Below are 18507 nucleotides of genomic sequence, written 5' to 3' on the forward strand. Positions count from 1 at the left end.
AGGTTTTTAATCACCGTTTCAATTTCAGTGCTTGTGATTGGTCTGTTCATATTTTCTATTTCTTCCTGGTTCAGTCTTGGAACGTTGTGCATTTCTAAGAATTTGTCCTTTTCTTCCAGGTTGTCCATTTTATTGCCATATAGTTGCTTTTAGTAATCTCTCATGATCCTTTGTATTTCTGCAGTGTCATTTGTTACTTCTTTTTCATTTCTAATTTTATTGATTTGAGTCTTCTCCCTTTTTTTCTTGATGCGTCTGGCTAATGGTTTGTCAATTTTGTTTATCATCTCAAAGAACCAGCTTTTAGTTTTATTGATCTTTGCTATCGTTTCCTTCATTTCTTTTTCATTTATTTCTGATCTGATATTTATGATTTCTTTCCTTCTGCTAACTTTGGGGGGTTTTTTTTGTTCTTCTTTCTCTACTTGCTTTAGGTCTACGGTTAGGGTGTTTATTTGAGATGTTTCTTTTTGCTTAAGGTAGGCTTGTAGAGCTATAAACTTCCCTCTTAGAACTGCTTTTGCTGCATCTGATAGGTTTTGGGTCATCGTGTTTTCATTGTCATTTGTTTCTGGGTATTTTTAAATTTCCTCTTTGATTTCTTCAGTGGTACCTTGGTTATTAAGTAGTGTGTTGTTTAACCACCATGTGTTTGTATTTCTTACAGAGTTTTTCCTGTAATTGAGTTCTCGTCTCATAGCGTTGTGGTTGGAAAAGATACCTGATACAATTTCAATTTTCTTAAATTTACCAAGGCTTGATTTGTGACCCAAGATATGATCTATCCTGGAGAATATTCCATGAGCACTTGAGAAGAATGTGTATTCTGTTGTTTTTGGATGGAATGTCCTATAAATGTCAATTAAGTCCATCTTGTTTAATGTATCATTTAAAGCTTGTGTTTCCTTATTTATTTTCATTTTGGATGAGCTGTCCATTGGTGAAAGTGGGGTGTTAAAGTCTCCTACTATGGTTGTGTTACTGTTGATTTCCCCTTTTATGGCTGTTTGCATTTGCCTTATGTATTGAGGTGCTCCTATGTTGGGTGCATAAATATTTACAATTGTTATATCTTCTTCTTGGATTGATCCCTTGATCATGATGTAGTGTCCTTCTTTGTCTCTTGTAATAGTCTTTGTTTTAAAGTCTATTTTGTCTGATATGAGAATTGCTACTCCAGTTTTCTTTTGATTTCCATTTGCATGGACTACCTTTCTACCTCCCCTCACTTTCAGTCTGTATGTGTCCCTAGGTCTGAAGTGGTTCTCTTGTAGACAGCATATATATGGGTCTTGTTTTTGTATGCATTCAGCCAATCTATGTCTTTTGTTTGGAGCATTTAATCCATTTACATTTAAGGTAATTATCGATATGTATGTTCCTATTACCATTTTCTTAATTGTTTTGGGTTTATTATTGTAGGTCTTTTCCTTCTCTTGTCTTTTCTGCCTAGAGAAGTTCCTTTAGCATTTGTTGTAAATCTGCTTTGGTGCTGAATTCTCTTAGCTTTTGCTTATCTGTAAAGGTTTTAATATCTCCATCAAATCTGAATGAGATCCTTGCTGGGTAATCTTTTTTGTAAGTTTCTCTTTCATCACTTTCAATATGTCCTGCCACTCCCTTCTGGCTTGCAGAGTTTCTGCTGAAAGATCAGCTGTTAACCTTATGGGGATTCCCTTATGTGTTACTTGTTTTTCCCTTGCTGCTTTTAATATTTTTTCTTTGTATTTAATTTTTGATAGTTTGCTTAATATGTGTCTTGGCATGTTTCTCCTTTGATTTATCCCATATGGGACTCTCTGTGCTTCCTGGACTTGATTAACTATTTCCTTTCCCATATTAGGGAAGTTTTCAACTATAATCTCTTCAAATATTTTCTCAGTCCCTTTCATTTTCTCTTCTTCTTCTGGGACCCATGTAATTCGAATGTTGGTATGTTTAATGTTGTCCCAGAGGTCTCTGAGAGTGTCCTCTATTCTTTTCAGTCTTTTTTCTTTATTCTGCTCTGCAGTACTTATTTCCACTATTTTATCTTTCAGGTCACTTATCTGTTCTTTTGCCTCAGTTAATCTGCTATTGATCCCTTCTAGAGAATTTTTAATTTCATTTATTGTGTTGTTCATCTCTGTTTGTTTGCTCTTTAGTTCTTCTAGGTCCTTGTTAAACATTTCTTGTATTTTCTCCATTCTATTTCCAAGATTTGGTATCATCTTTACTACCATTATTCTGAATTCTTTGTCAGGTAGACTGCCTATTTCCTCTTCATTTGTTAGGTCTGGTGGGTTTTTGCCTTGCTCCTTCATCTGGTGTATGTTTCTCTGTCTTCTCATTTTGCTTATCTTACTGTGTTTGGGGTCTCCTTTTCACAGGCTGCATGTTCATAGTTCCCGTTGTTTTTGGTGTCTGTCCCCAGTGGCTAACGTTGGTTCAGTGGGTTTGTAGGCTTCCTGGTGGAGGGGACTAGTGCCTTTGTTCTGGTGATGAGGCTGGATCTTGTCTTTCTGGTAGGCAGGTCCACATCTGGTGGTGTGTTTTGGGGTGTATGTGGCCTTATTATGATTTTAGGCAGCCTCTGTGCTAATGGATGGGGTTGTGTTCCTGTCTTGCTAGTTATTTGGCATAGGGTGTCCTGCACTGTAGCTTGCTGGTCGTTGAGTGCATCTGGGTCCTGGCGTTGAGATGGAGATCTCTGGGAGATTTTCGCCATTTGATATTACATGGAGCTGGGAGGTCTCTTGTTGACCAGTGCCCTGAACTTGGCTCTCCCACCTCAGTGGCACAGGCCTGACGCCTGGCTGGAGCACCAAGAGCCTGTCCTCCACGCGGCTCAGAATAAAAGGGAGAAAAAAAGAAAGAAAGAATGAAGATAAAATAAAGTAAAATAAAATAAGTCTATTAAAATAAAGTTATTCTTAAGAAAAAAAATTTTTTTAAGTAATAAAAAAAAAAAAACGGACAGACAGAACCCTAGGACAAATGTTAAAAGCAAAGCTATACAGACAAAATCATACACAGAAGCATACACATACGCACTCAGAAGAAGAGAAAAAGAGGGAAAAAAAATATATATCATTGCTCCCAAAGTCCACCTTCTCAGTTTGGGATGATTCGTTGTCTATTCAGGTATTCCACAGATGCAGGGTACATCAAGTTGATTGTGGAGATTTAATCCGCTGCTCCTGAGGCTGCTGGGAGAAATTTCCCTTTCTCTTCTTTGTTCACACAGCTCCCAGGGGTTCATCTTTGCATTTGGCCCCATCTCTGCGTGTAGGTCACCTGAGGGCGCCTGTTCTTTCCTCAGACAGGACGGCGTTAAAGGAGCAGCTGATTCAAGGGCTCTGGCTCACTCAGGCCGGGGGTAGGGAGGGGTACGGATGTGGGGTGGGCCTGCGGCGGCAGAGGCCAGCATGACGTTTCACGAGCCGGAGGCGGGCCGTGCGTTCTCCCGGGGAAGTTTCCCTGGATCCCGGGACCCTGGCAGTGGCGGTCTGCACAGGTTCCCGGGAGGGGCGGTGTGGATAGTGACCTCTGCTCGCACACAGGCTTCTTGCTGGCGGCAGCAGCGGCCTTAGGGTCTCATGCCCGTCTCTGGGGTCCGCGCTGATAGCCACAGCTCGTGCCCGTCTCTGGAACTCCTTTAAGCAGCGCTCTTAGTCCCCTCTCCTCACGCACCAGGAAACAAAGAGGGAAGAAAAAGTCTTTTGCCTTTTCGGCTGCTCCAGACAGTTTCCCGGGCTCCCTCCCGGCTATCTGTGGCACACTAGCCCCTTTTGGCTGTGTTCACGCAGCCAACCCCAATCCCTCTCCCTGGGGTCCGACCTCCGAAGCCCAAGCCTCAGCTCCCAGCCCCGCCCTCCCCGGCGGGTGAGCAGACAAGCCTCTCGGGCTGGTGAGTGCTGGTCGGCACCGGTCCTCCGTGCGGGAATCTCTCTGCTTTGCCCTCCGCACCCCTGTGGCTGCGCTCTCCTCCATGGCTCCGAAGCTTTCCCCTCCGCCACCTGCAGTCTCCGCCCGCGAAGGGGCTTCCTAGTGTGTGGAAACGTTTCCTCCTTCACAGCTCCCTCCCACTGGTGCAGGTACCGTCCCTATTCTTTTGTCTCTGTTTTTTTCTCTTTTCTTTTGCCCTACCCAGGTACGTGGGGGTTTTTTTTGCCTTTTGGGAGGTCTGAGGTCTTCTGCCACTGTTCAGTAGGTGTTCTGTAGGAGTTGTTCCACATGTAGATATATTTCTGACATATTTGTGGGGGGGAAGTTGACCTCCGCGTCTTACCCTTCCGCCATCTTGAAGCACCTTCTTCCTTATGCATCTTAACTACCTAAGGCCAGTATCCTGTTTTTCTCCATCCTGAATTCCCCTCACTGTGTACCATCAGGGCAGCTGCAGTGGCAGATGGATTGATGCAGGCAACATTCGTTGTTTACTGAAATGGTAGTCAACATTTTTTGTCCACAGCTTCAACTGGAGCTAATGGAAGAGTTTCAGTTATTAGTAATGACAAAATCTTAGTATGATTACCAGGGAGGCTAATGCAGGGTATATGACAAAATCATGGGAGGAGGGACCAAGAATTTGACAACTCAGAGTATCAGAAAAGTGTCTATGTAGTAATTAAAACAGCTGAGAGTTATGACTGTGATGATGCTGGAATGACGAGGAGTGAGTTAAGAAATAAAATCTTCCAGCAATGAGGGCAACTAGGAGCAGTAGATTATGTAGTGTGATGATGTGAGATTCAAAGGTTAGGGAGGAGGAAAGAGGAAGGGAGGATTATCTGGAACTAGCTCTGAGGTGCACAGAAGATACATCCCCCATCTTCCTGCCCTAGAAAAGGGAGCAAAACCAGCTGCAGTTGGAGAGATAATAGGAACTCAATATATGATTGTTCTGAGTCTACTTCAGTACTTCACTTCATAGATGAGGAAGTTATTTTTAACGTTTTGCAAATTCATAGTTACTAAATTGTGAAGAATTTTCCAGTGCAAAATGTGAATATATATAAACACAGATTAGTCCTGTACACTCTCTACAGATTTATTAAATTCATCACTCATATTTAGAATAATGAATCTCAGCCATTAAAAATTCCTCCTACAGATAACAAGGTAAATTATATCTTTCACTTTCTAAAATGCTAAGTACATGCATTTATTCTACTTCTAAATATGTTCAGCAGAAGAATAAAATAGGAAAAGGTTTTTTATCTTGTATGTTATTAATCTAAATCATTAATGGGTAAACAATTAATATATTACTTTTGCATACACATAATGGGAGGTGAAACAAAATCTAACAACTGGACTCTTTAAAAAAAAGAGTTTTTGAACATCATTCATTCATTCATTCTTTTTTGCCACTTCACTGATTTTTTGACATAAGTAGAAATTCTGACTCCTTCCTTTGTATTCGACATCTGGTTGCCAATGGCGCTGGGTCAGGCTAGCCCCCGGGCGGACAGTACAGTACACCATTTGATTTGCCTGAATTTGAAACCAAATGCTTTAAATGAGTGTATTTAAACTTCTCAGAAAGAGAAGATTAAATACTAGTATTAGGGGAAAATATTTTTCCCTACAAATTCCTTGGCTTGCTTTTATCAGGCAATGAAAATTTTATAATATAGCATTTTTATTTTGCCTTAACTGCCAAGAAAGTCAAAGTAAAATTTGGGGTTCAACTCTAGCAACAAGATATGTGTTTGGACACAATTATTTCTCATGGTTTAAAAGGTCTTTAGTTCTGTTTATAGATTTTAGTGCCCAATTTAACATTGTGTTTAAGTTTATAGCATGCTTAATATCTTTTAGGAAGAAGTACCGTTTTAATAAAACCATAAATATTTTATGATTTTCTCCTCTTAGAGTTTGCTCTTCATATGGCATCTGCCTTCTATTCTTTCATGAAAAACAGAACAATTAAGGAAAACTGTAATACTTTTTACACTTAAAAAAAATTCAAAAAACCTGTGATAATTTTTCAACTAGGAAAGAGTTCACTTCCCATATATCACTAATTCTATGTTTTAATAGAAAAAAATGCCTTTAAATACAATATTTACTAATATTAAATTGGTTAATTTATTACATTTAAAAATTTCTAGCTGTTTCTACTTTTTTAATATAGATTGCATCAAAAGATAAGAAATAGCAGAAGTAAAACAAATTAATCACTGAAGGAGTAATTAGTAAAACTTTATTGTGCACACACCAAAAAGACAGTTTGAAAACTGGGAGCTTTCAAACCAAAACACAAAATGAGGCTCAGAGGGATATTGTTATAAAGCAGCTTATATAGTAAAGAGTGACTATCCTTCACAGTGATTTTGTCTTAAATGATAGGGAATTGGTTAGTGGTTACCTCATATCAACCTTGGGAAACAGTTTAAGTTTTGCTTATGATTTCCAGAGGCATAAGCAAGAAATGACCCAGTTCAAGCTAGTCTTGCAAAATAAGCTACATTAAGCTTTGCTTGTAGGACTAAACTGGTTTTGTCTGCTTAGGGAATTTTCAAGGCTGGTCTCCATTTTTTAAAATTTTAACAGTAACTTGTTTTGTAAAACAACTTATTCTTTCTCTGTGATTTAAAAATGTACTTTGAAAATAATGGATCAGCTTTAGACACATATAAAGATTACTTTCTTCATATATGAAATCCACTAACCTTTCTAGGAAATAAAATTAAATCTATTTTTAAGAATGAGACTAACTAGGAACCAAATAGACCAGGTAACTGCTGTGCTATTATTGTATGTGATCTGGCAACTCAATAAAACTGTTGGAGTAGAAATACAGAAAAGATGATTGATGAAGAAATGCCCTCTCTCCTGTACCACTTCACATTCAAGTTAAAATGTGAACATGGAGAATTTGGAGAAAGCAGTTTAACAGCTCTAGATATTTTCTTGATTAATACTTCTACCTTAAAATACAAATTTCAACAATTAAATGATTTTCATTCTGAAGGAAATGGAATTTCAAGTAATTGTTTTAATTAACCAAAGAATTTAAAAAACTACCTATTTTTCATCTTCTTAAGTGGGTCAAACTCTTAGGAAAGGAATGAAGTGGCTGCCTTGGGCAGAGACATGATGAATATAGATCAAATCAAAATGTGATATGACTTGTTCCACTTACATGGCTTTTTAGAAAGTTTGCTCTGGGTCAAAAAAGGAAAAAAATGGTGCAAGAGCTTGGTAAGTTTTGTGTGACCTGAACTCAAATTCAGGTAAACATATGTAGCCTGAGTGCATTAGCTTGTAAATATACCCAGTTCAGTTCACTCACTTAACAGACATTTATTGGACAGGAACGAGTTGCCAAGCAGGACACAAACTGTACTTTCAAAAGTCTGTGTGTGTAAAAGAAAATGACAACACACACTATGCTTTCAGGACAATTCAGTCTAATGGAGGGTATAAACAAAGGAATGATGGAAAGCAAAGCAAAGCAAAGATCCTGTGACAGCTACTGTGATAGACATCAACACAGATGGAGAAACTGGAGGGTGGGAGGTAAATTTGAACTCTGGAGGAGCAGGAAAGCTTCACAGGGGACATATCTGAATTGGGACTTGAAAAATATCCAGTTATGGAGAAGTGGATAAGAATTTCAGGCACAGGGAACAGATGATGAGAAGGCACAGAAGTGGCATATTTTCAGAAACATGGAAATTTGGGTAATTCTTGCACGGTGAAGTGGTGTGAAATAGAGCTATAAAAGTAGAATTGAATTGTATCATAAAGTGCCTTATATAAATGTGAATTTTGTTCCAAGCAGAGATTGAGGAATCAATAAATGTATTATTTTGTTTTGCTTTAATTCAAGAATATTAATATTTTTAATTTTAAAATATTTTATAGGAATAACAGTGGATATGAAGAATTAATGTAAGGAGGAAATGGTTATTGTGATGTGAGCTACAAGTCTATTATAGGAGTGATCACAGGGAAAACATGTTTAAGAAACATCTCTGACATAGCTGATTGGATATTGAAGAAAAGGAAGATAGAGAGTTTAGTGATAATGTAGGTTTATTGAAAAAATGAATAATATCTATCAGTGAAGATAAGAAAACTTACTTGGTAAAGCTGTATAAATTCAAGAAATGACATATCAAATTTTTGCCATCTACACTGAACAATATGGGTAATTAATTATGCTCTCTTTTAGGATTGCAAGTAGGGAGACTCTCATAGGTGGTATACTTTAAAATATGTGTGCAGAGGACTGTTCAGAAGTACACTCTTCCTCTAGAACCTGAGAAAAAATTTTTTAATTTGCAGGGCAGGTATAGAGACACAGATGTAGAGAATGGGCATGTGGACACTGGGGGTGGGAAAGGGGAGGGTGGGACGAAATGGGAGATTAGAACTGACATATATACACTACCATGTGTAAAATAGATAGCTAGTGGGAACCTGCTATAAAGCACAGGAAGCTCAGCTCTGTGCTCTGTGATGACCTAGATGGGCGGGATGGGGGGGGGCGGCATGGGAAGGAGGCCCAAGAGGGAGGGGCTATATGTATACATATAGCTGATTCACTTCGTTGTACAACAGAAACCAACACTACACTGTAAAGCAACTATGCTCCAATTTAAAAAAAAAAAAAATGAACCAGACTCTTACTGAAACGTAGATAATGGCAGTGTGAGGTTGTATCTTACCATTTAAGACCGTGCATGTATCAGATATTTATTTAAGAGACTGAAATGTTTAAAGGAGTTTTAAAATATATTTTGTTCAATTAATCTTTAAATATTTGCAGTTTAGAAAGCCTAGACTGTAATCACCCACCAGAGACAAAGTATCTCATAATAGTTGACAGGGGAGATTCTTTACCCGTATATCTGGGTTCAAATACTTCCTGTTATTTATTAGCTGTGTGACTTAGAGCAAGTGACTTATACTCTCCTTGCTGAAGTTTCTTCATCTGTAAAACAAGAATGATAATAGACAATACTATTATTAGTAGAGTACTGTAATTACAATGAGGAATAAATAATAAAAGTAAACACTAAGAGTGCCCTTAGCAAAGGCTAGTAAGCACTGATCTAAGCATTTTAATACATGTTCTTATTAATTTCTTATGAGAAGCCCACAGATTATGTATTATTACCCTATTTACAGATGAGGAAATCATGGGAGAGATGCTGACTGACTTGCCAAGTCAAGAAGCCAGTGTTTGGCAGACTCACTCTTTGAACTCAAACAGTCAGGGTTCACTGTCTGTCTTACAACCACTTTATTTCCTGATTCTTTCATGGGTGATTTTATTTTAAGCTTTAAAGGTAGGTGAGCTCACATATGTAAAGTATTTAAATCTTTACATGTATGTCTGGCATTGACTAAGTGCCAGTAAATGTTAGTTGCTTTTCTCACTACTACTCTTTCTACTACAATTTAATAGTTAACCTAGGAATGTCAGAAACTGAAGTGCCTGATATACATATAACATCTTACGTGCATAAATGCACAGCATCTTCTCATCAGTGTAACTGATACTTTGTTAGAGAAGTCTCTATCACAGCAGCTTGTTACTAGTAACATTCTCTCTCTCTCTTTTTATTTACCTGGCTTATTGTTTGTCTGCTTTAAACTACATAAGAGAAGAAAGTTTGTCTACCCTTTTTCTGTTTCATACCCAGCAAACAGCTGGACACGTCATAGGCCCTTAGTAAATATTTGTGATAAACAAAGGTGAACACAATAGAAATAAGAAGAAAAGGATCTTTTTCTTCCCTCAGTCACTTGCATAGCCTATCAACAACATCGAAATGAGGACACAGTGCATTATTTTTCTATAACCATTAACAAGGCGACAAGCAGGCCCTTAGCATAAAGAATGTGAGCATAAAAGAATTGTAAGAGAGGGCTCTCAGGCCCCCTTAATGGTACCATTGCCTTTCTCCCTGGATTACCTACCTGCTTTGTCTCAAGGGAAGCGTAAGAAGGCAAATATATTTCCTAGAGTCGCAGCCAAGATGCAGGTCAGCTCCAGAAAACTATGAAATACCTGCTACAGGAGATTTCTTGGTTTTGGAGGAAAAATATTTGAATTCAAAGAAGAAATTTTTCTTCCTCCAAAAGAGATATGTATACTAATATATTGTGCAGAATAATACTTACTTACCCTTATAGACTTACATATCTTATTTCTATTTGAGAGTTAATACTACCAGATAACTTTTCTCCCCTTCATGTTCTCAGCAAGAATAAACCATAAGGAGTATTGATATGTTTATTTTAATATCTGAAACTAGACCCTAGCTTTCAAAGTTTTGGAGCACAGAATTATAATATAAAGAAACATGAAGAGGGAATATTTTTTAAAAAGAGTGAAAACCAATGATTTATTAGTGGAAGTTATTTTCTTATATGGAGACCTTTGGAGAAATGAACACAAGAAAGAAGATATGAAACCTTCTTAAATGTCAGTTTTTTGGTAAGAAGTAATTTCTTGGTACTGATTTTCACCTAAGAATGTGTTTGCGATAAGATTTATAAATTGTTTAGGATTGATTGAAAGAGTTGCTCTTAGTCTTATCATATATATTTTTATCACATATGTATATTTTAATTAATCATGTTATAATTAATATATGAGTGTATGTTGTGTAAAAGGTCATGCTGTGGACCTAAAATATACACGCCATTGTTCTAATCCCAAAAAATGTCATCGGGGTGATATATCAGTATAATGCAGAAAGGACAGTGTGATTCGTCAGTGAAAACAATGCTCTTACATGCATTGCATTTTGTTTACCAACAACAGTTACTCGATTTTGACTCAGTTCACCTGATCACATTTTAATAAATCAGTAAAACATACCGATGTCACCTGAATACAGTGTGAAGAATTGTCTGTGACCTCTGATAGCTATATGTTTATAGCTTTAGTCAGTAAAATGATTGCTGTTTTTACCATAGTAGAATTTTAATCTAGATACAAAAATTTAATTCAGAGGGGAAATTTGGTGGAATCATGTAATGAAAAGGAAAGAATGCCAGGGATAGAACCTCAATAGGATCTCTCTGGTTAGAGTAAGAGAAAGAAGATTGATATGTTTTAAACAAAGAGACATGATGATGAAACTCTCAATTCTAACCCAGAGCTCTTTCTCTAGTAAATCAAATTAAATACTTATTGCCTTTTTAAAATGGACTTTTCTCTCATCTTAAAATATTTAATAAAGTAATACTTATTTTAATATACTTACATAGTTCTTATACTGTACATTCTAATGGTTATGCTTTTTTATGCTACAGTTCACAGAAACTTATGTTTAGTAATTCAAATATGAGCATATAGTGTCATCAATTTTTTAAAATCTAAACAACAGTCATATATGTTATATCATGAAAATATTGAAATATATAAATGAAAATTCAACCAACATATTTTTACAATGTTTTGAACCATGAGGTGCTTTATAGGTTTCTGCTCTTTCTTAACATTCAAATTAATTTTATTTAATTCAAAGCTCCTTCTTTAAATATAGGGGCAACATGTATTTAATTTTGCCAATTTAAAATAAAAGATTTTTGTGCTTTAATTTGCCGTTCTCTTTGTGCAGTATCCTTACTGGGTATACTGTAATTATTTGCAAATAGTCCTTACTGCACAATCCATATTGTAAACAGAATTTGAATACGCCCTTTGAAAGGAATGAGGGAATTTATTAAATATATTTCATATATTTTCGAAAATGAACGTCTCCAGCCTAGAAATACCAATGCAAAAAGGACTAGATTTTTTTTAACTGCAGGTATAATACTTTTGATTTGTTGCAAAAATAAATGAGTTGCGATAAGAGACAGAATGAAATTAGCGTGGTTTTGTACAGCTGTGTCTCACTTCAGAGAATAAATCTATTCTTGAAAATGCAGAAAATTACTTTAAAAAATTAAGCCTTAGTTTAGACATACTAGCAAACCCCACTTTTAAAGGAACATTTGTTTGTGTATGTGTGTGTGTGTGTGTATCTTTGCTCAGTGCTTTGCATATAGTCAGAAGGGACAAAACAGCTTTAGGGGGAAAAAACTATAAAATCTTTATTATGTATATCCAAATCACAAATTTCAAATTCTTTTCTCGAAAGAGTTTTTATATGGCTCATGTATGAAAGCACTTGTGTATTTACATTGACATAGAAGTGACAAAGCATCTACATGTTGAGGATGGTATTGGGAGAGATTTTCATAGAATTTCAATATCTAGATTACGAGCTCCATGAGGACAGGTACTGTTTTATGTTTTGATCTCTGAAATGTTCCAAGCCTGTACGTCATACAGAGTGAGCACTCAATATATTCATTATTCTCAGAATACTTTTGTTGAATGAATGAATGGACAATTTGTAAATGATCACCATGCTTGTTTTAGATAATAAAAATGAGAATGTAGCCAGTTGTAAGTTACTTGTTTGAGACAGGTAGTGGCAATACCTAATACAGAGGTTCCTAAGGCAGTGATATTGTCTTCAGTAAAATATTTTATTCTTAAGTGCTAAATCAATGATAAAAGTAAACATCTAACCAAGGTTATTTGTACTAAAATGTTATACTCTTTTGTTCTATATACCTCCTTTCTTAAATCATCCTATGATTTACAAAGCATTTCTCCATGATCTAGATACATAAAGTAATATCAATTTTATTATGACAATTTATTTGTCCATTCAATAAACACTTAGTAAATGCTTTCCTTCAGCAGTATGCTAAGTAGTGGGAATAAAATTGTGTACACGTGACTGCCACAGTCCCTGCCCTATGGACATCTCCTCTTGTGACAGAAACAAATAAAAAACAAGTAAACACATACATTAGCAAAATAAATTTGTCTTGTGATAGTGCTTTGAACAAAATTAATGGAGATTGGGAGTTTGGGGATTGAATGAATCTGTAGTTACAGTGATCAGGGGATGCACTTTCAAGGAAGTAACATTTAAGCTGAGATCTGAAAGTTGCAAGTTCAGCTTAAAAGTGACTTCCCCATTTGTATAGGGTCTAAAATATCTCCAAAGGCAGGCATCTATGCCACTGGGAGGGGGACAAGGAGAGAGGTTACTACAGCTGTGATGTGCAGTCATCAGTAGAGTTGGAAATGTTTGCATCGAGTAATTAATTCCTATTTACCAAAATGGAAACGTCCCTATTATGTCAAATAGTTATTATGAGACATCCATATTTTTTATGTTGTTCAACCAATGTTTGGGATGTTAAAATAACTGCCTAATAGAAAACAAAGAAGTAGAATTTTAATAATACCCAAGCAAGTGCAGTATAAATTTATATATCAAATCTTGACTATATTTCTATTTTTTATTTGATTTCTTTATTTTATACATGTTTCCCAGGATAGTCCACTGGTCTTACAGTCTGACAGGAATGTAACAGTGAATGCAAGAAATCACATGGGGCAGTTAACTGGACAGCTGACAGTAGGTGAGTGCTTTGGGGTAAAGATTGCTCATACCATCTTACTCCATTTAAAACTCTGTGGTTGTTTAAATTGGGAAAAGCAGAAGTATATTATTTCTCTAATATATATTTAGGCATCCCATTCCAGCCCAATTAGCTTGCACATGATTTGATTTGTCATAGGCTAGTTATGGTCATTGTTACTCTTGTCATTGTGTTATTGTGAGACTGAATTACACATATTTTGCTGTTATTACTCTTGAATTATGAAATGTACCACTTTCCTAACAATATCTCCCTAGTATATGTTAAATTATAGTAAATAGGCTAAAACAAACATGAGATGTAACATCTATGTATCATTTGTTCTAAACAAATAATTTACTAATTATTATCTGCTTATAAAATTAGAAAAAATAATACAGTAATTGAGTCTAAAAAATCTTAACATTGATCAATTAATTATAAATTTGATGTTGAAATTATATATATCTTAAGGTTTATAGGGTTTAGAAGTTGTAAATATAAGTTTATGATAAAATATTACTAATATTTTCTCATATTGTCAAAATATTAATTTAGAGATTCGTTAGTGGCGTTATTATTTGACTGAATTTTTATAAGAAAAAAGGGAAATTAAAAGTCAGTTGTAATCATGTAAAATGGTACAAAGACTTGATTTGTGTGTAATTGCTAAAATATTTTTAAAATACTGTATTTTTCTGTGGGAAAATTACCTAATACTTACTGATATAGTATATGTATGATAGTATATTATAAAGAGTAAATTGCAATTTTGAGGGCTGAGTTATCCTTATCTTGAGAAATTAATTATCATCTAATGCAAATGTATGTTTCCAGTATTTCTAATTAAATTACAAAAGAGTATGACATATGAAATGTGAGATTTATAAACATGAACTTGATTCTGTCCACTTATTTCTAGGTATATGAAACACTTTTTGATGTTACTCACTTTAATGAAGCCAAAAGTGAAACTTACATTGTGGCATATGTGTATTTTGAAAAAATATAATTGCATTTTATTATAATTATTAAATTTTATTTTGCATTTTATTTACCTTATAAAAGTTGGTCAGTAGATATCTATCAATTGCTACATTTGATAGTATTTTGTGACATGATATCAATTACAAGGGGGGGCTATAGACAAATGGATTAAAAATTAGAGAAAAGAAGTATGTCTGTGGTCACAGAAGTGATTCAGAAGCACCAGGCGCTTAATTTAAATGTCCATGCCAATTTACTATTGCTATGCTGGAACTGCAGAAACAGGCCTAAACTGGGCAGATTTTCCATATCATAATTTTTTTTAATGTTGAGAACTCTTTAGCTAGATAGAACTTTATTCTGCATCCTTTTCTTGGCTAAAAACAAAAAAAACAAAAAAAACCCATCCATAGTGGAAATGCCAACCTATAAATTAAACACGCAAAGACCATATACCAATGTCCACTGTCACATGCAATCACTACATAACTACTGTACTACCTATAGAGCAAAGCGGCTGTTTGATTTTATGAAGGATAATCAAATACCATTTACATTTTGCTACCTGCTTTCCTGCAGTAAATAAAGAATAATAGTATTGTGATTGTGTTTTCAACCACTGTTCCAAGTTGATTTTAACGTAGAATCAATATTTTCCAATTACACGAAAAGAAAGAGAGAAGAATGAAGAGGAACAGAAAGGGTGGTAGGTTAGGGAGAAAGATTAAGCTTAGTTTTAAATGAAGCAAGTCTATTTAATGATGCAGCATCTTATTTCTGTGGATAGAAACATACTCATTCCAGTGAGGCTTAAGCTAAAAACTGTTTAATATCCTGGTCCTCTGAGTGTACTGTTGGTGACCTCCATCTTTTCACTGCTTTGTATTTTTCAATAGACATACAGAGAACAAAGGAAGAAGTAGATAAAGGGGAGTAGGTCAGGGATAATGTATTCATTTTTGAAGTCAAACCATATGGGACTCCAAAACAATAATTATCTCTTGGAGACTCACTTTTCTCATCTCTAAAATAGAGATACGGACATTTATTTAGAATCATACATAAGAATTGGGGCAATTTCAGTGTCTGCAAATCTTAGGCAATTAAATCTCGAATTGGTTATTATTTGGATGATGGTGATTGTAATTTTTGGTATCACTTAAGTTACAAATACATTGCTATCATGTGAAAAATTTCATGATGTTTTTCTATCCAATGTGTCTCTGGGATAGTAGTTGAGGAATACATGCTGGATTATAATACTGTTACAAAGATATACTACAAAACACATCACAGAAAGTGTGCCTGATGTGTGGATAATGTTTTAATCATGTCATGATAAAATTATCTTTAGGTAGAGTTTGAAGAGATAAATGGATGGATTCAAGCAATGTATTCAGTCAGGATTCATTTTTAATTATATTGACATAAAGTAACTGTTTTAAGCCTCTTTTCCTATTTCCTTTTTTTCATTCTTTCAGTTTTTGTTTAGGGGCATGGTCTTGATTATAGTTTAGGCATGACATTACTTGGCAATATTTAAAAAAATATGCTACTGCAAAATAGACTAATATTTATGGAAAATAAATTCAGTTATTTTTCACTGTCTAGGTAAAAATATTCTAATCTCTACCCTAAATCTGTCAATCATGATTAGGAAAATATAGTCAATTCTACCAATGTGACAGACTTTGAATATTTTTCCACATTTTATTTTCATTGTAAATGGGAAAAGAAAATTTCCCTTATCAGTAGCTACTTGTAACATTTTTCTCAAAAATGCATATAAGATTGTTCAGCCAAGCAAATATCCACTGCCCTTGTACTCTGCCCTTCTGTTTTTGTTTACAAGTCTAACTTCCTACTGATCCAGTTCTCAGGGATACGTGTAGTCCATGGCCTAGGCAGACCGGCGTGTTAATTCTAATCCAAACTCACTCTAAGAATATGAAACCAGATTATTTATAATCCAATAAGGCAAAGAAAATATTTTATATATATGCCAGCTCAGACATAATCAAAACTAAAACGAAACATTTTTAGAAATTCGGTAAATTTTAAAAATGACAAATATTGTTGTATGCTTAAAGTGCCAGGCTTTACGTAAATTTCTGATATATCAGAATCTCCCTATGAAATTTAAGACTGTAATTTCTTTTTGACTCTCATTTGTTTTATTTTTATTTATATATTTTTAACATCTTTATTGGAGCATAATTGCTTTAAAATGGTGTGTTAGTTTCTACTTTATAACGAAGTGAATCAGTTATACATATACCTATATCCCCATATCTCCTCCCTCTTGCGTCTCCCTCCCACCCTCCCTATCCCACCCCTCTAGGTGGTCACAAACCATCGAGCTGATCTCCCTGTGCTATGTGGCTGCTTCCCACTAGCTATCTATTTTACATTTGGTAGTGTATATATGTCCATGCCGCTCTCTCACTTTGTCCCAGCTTACCCTTCCCCCTCCCCATATCCTCAAGTCCATTCTCTACTACGTCTGTGTCTTTATTCCTGTCTTGGCCCTAGGTTCTTCATGAACTTTCTATTTTTTTCCCTCAGATTCCATATATATGTGTTACCATATGGTATGTCTTTCTCTTTCTGACTTACTTTGAATATTTTTCCACATTTTTTCATTGTAAACTAAACATTTTTAGAATTTGGGTAAATTTTAAAAATGACAAATATTGTTGTATGCTTAAAGTTTGAGGCTTCACTCTCTATGACAGACTCTAGGTCCATCCACCTCACTACAAATAACTCAATTTTGTTTCTTTTTATGGCTGAGCAATATTCCATTCTGTATATGTGCCACACCTTCTTTATCCATTCATCTGTTGATGGACACTTAGGTTGCTTCCATGTCCTGGCTATTGTACATAGAGCTGCAGTGAACATTTTGGTACATGACTCTTTTTGAATTATGGTTTTCTCAGGGAATATGCCCAGTAGTGGTATTGCTGGGTCATATGGTAGTTCTATTTTTAGTTGTTGTTGTTTTTGTGGTACGCGGGCCTCTCACTGTTGTGGCCTCTCCCGTTGTGGAGCACAGGCTCTGGATGTGCAGGCTCAGTGGCCATGGCTCATGGGCCCAGCCGCTCCGCAGCATGTGGGATCTTCCCAGACCGGGGCACGAACCCATGTCTGCTGGATCGGCAGGTGGACTCTCAACCACTGCGCCATCAGGAAAGCCCTATTTTTAGTTTTTTAAGGAACCTCCATACTGTTCTCCATAGTGGCTGTATCAATTTACATTCCCACCAACAGTGCAAGAGGGTTCCCTTTTCTCCACACCCTCACCAGCATTCATTGTTTGTAGATTTTTTGATGATGGCCCTTCTGACTGGTGTGAAATGATATCTCATTGTAGTTTTGATTTGCATTTCTCTAATGATAAATGATGTTGAGCACACTTTCAAGTGTTTGTTGGCAATCTATTTCTTCTTTGGAGAAATGTCTGTTTAGGTCTTCTGCCCAATTTTGGATTGGGTTGTTTCTTTTTTTGATATTGAGCCTCATGAGCTGCTTGTAAATTTTGGAGATTAATCCTTTGTCAGTTGCTTCATTTACAAATATTTTCTCCCATTCTCAGGGTTGTGTTTTCGTCTTGTTTATGGTTTCCTTTGCGGTGCAAAAGCTTATAAATTTCATTAAGTCCCATTTGTTTATTTTTGTTTTTATTTCCATTTCTCTAGGAGGTGGGTCAAAATGGATCTTGCTGTGATTTATGTCATAGAGTGTTCTACCTATGTTTTCCTCTAAGAGTTTGATGGTGTCTGGCCTTACATTTAGGTCTTGAATCCATTTTGAGTTTTTTTTGTGTATGGTGTGAAGGAGTGCTCTAATTACATACTTTTACATGTACCTGTACAGTTTTCCCAGCACCACGTATTGAAGAGGCTGTCTTTTCTCCACTGTATATTCTTGCCTCCTTTATCAAAGATTAGGTGACCATATGTGCGTGGGTTTATCTCTGGGCTTTCTATCCTGTTCCATTGATTTATATGTCTGTTTTTGTGCCAGTACCGTACTATCTTGATTACTGTAGCTTTGTAGTATAGTTTGAAGTCA

General features: G+C 35.7%; 1 protein-coding gene across 1 annotated transcript in view; it reads left to right on the forward strand.

Moving 5' to 3' along the window:
• SGCZ (sarcoglycan zeta) overlaps positions 1 to 18507 on the forward strand; it is a 152620-nt gene that overhangs the window by 53059 nt on the left and 81054 nt on the right. The window contains exon 2 of the mRNA XM_089903672.1: positions 13356 to 13443. Coding sequence (XP_089759798.1) covers positions 13356 to 13443 — 88 coding nt within the window. The remainder of the gene's footprint in view (positions 1 to 13355; positions 13444 to 18507) is intronic.

Source organism: Delphinapterus leucas, chromosome 21 (genome assembly GCF_059928025.1).
Source record: "Delphinapterus leucas isolate spDelLeu-1000000601 "Yukka" chromosome 21, BTC_Dleu_Yukka2, whole genome shotgun sequence".
Lineage (NCBI taxonomy): Eukaryota > Metazoa > Chordata > Mammalia > Artiodactyla > Monodontidae > Delphinapterus > Delphinapterus leucas.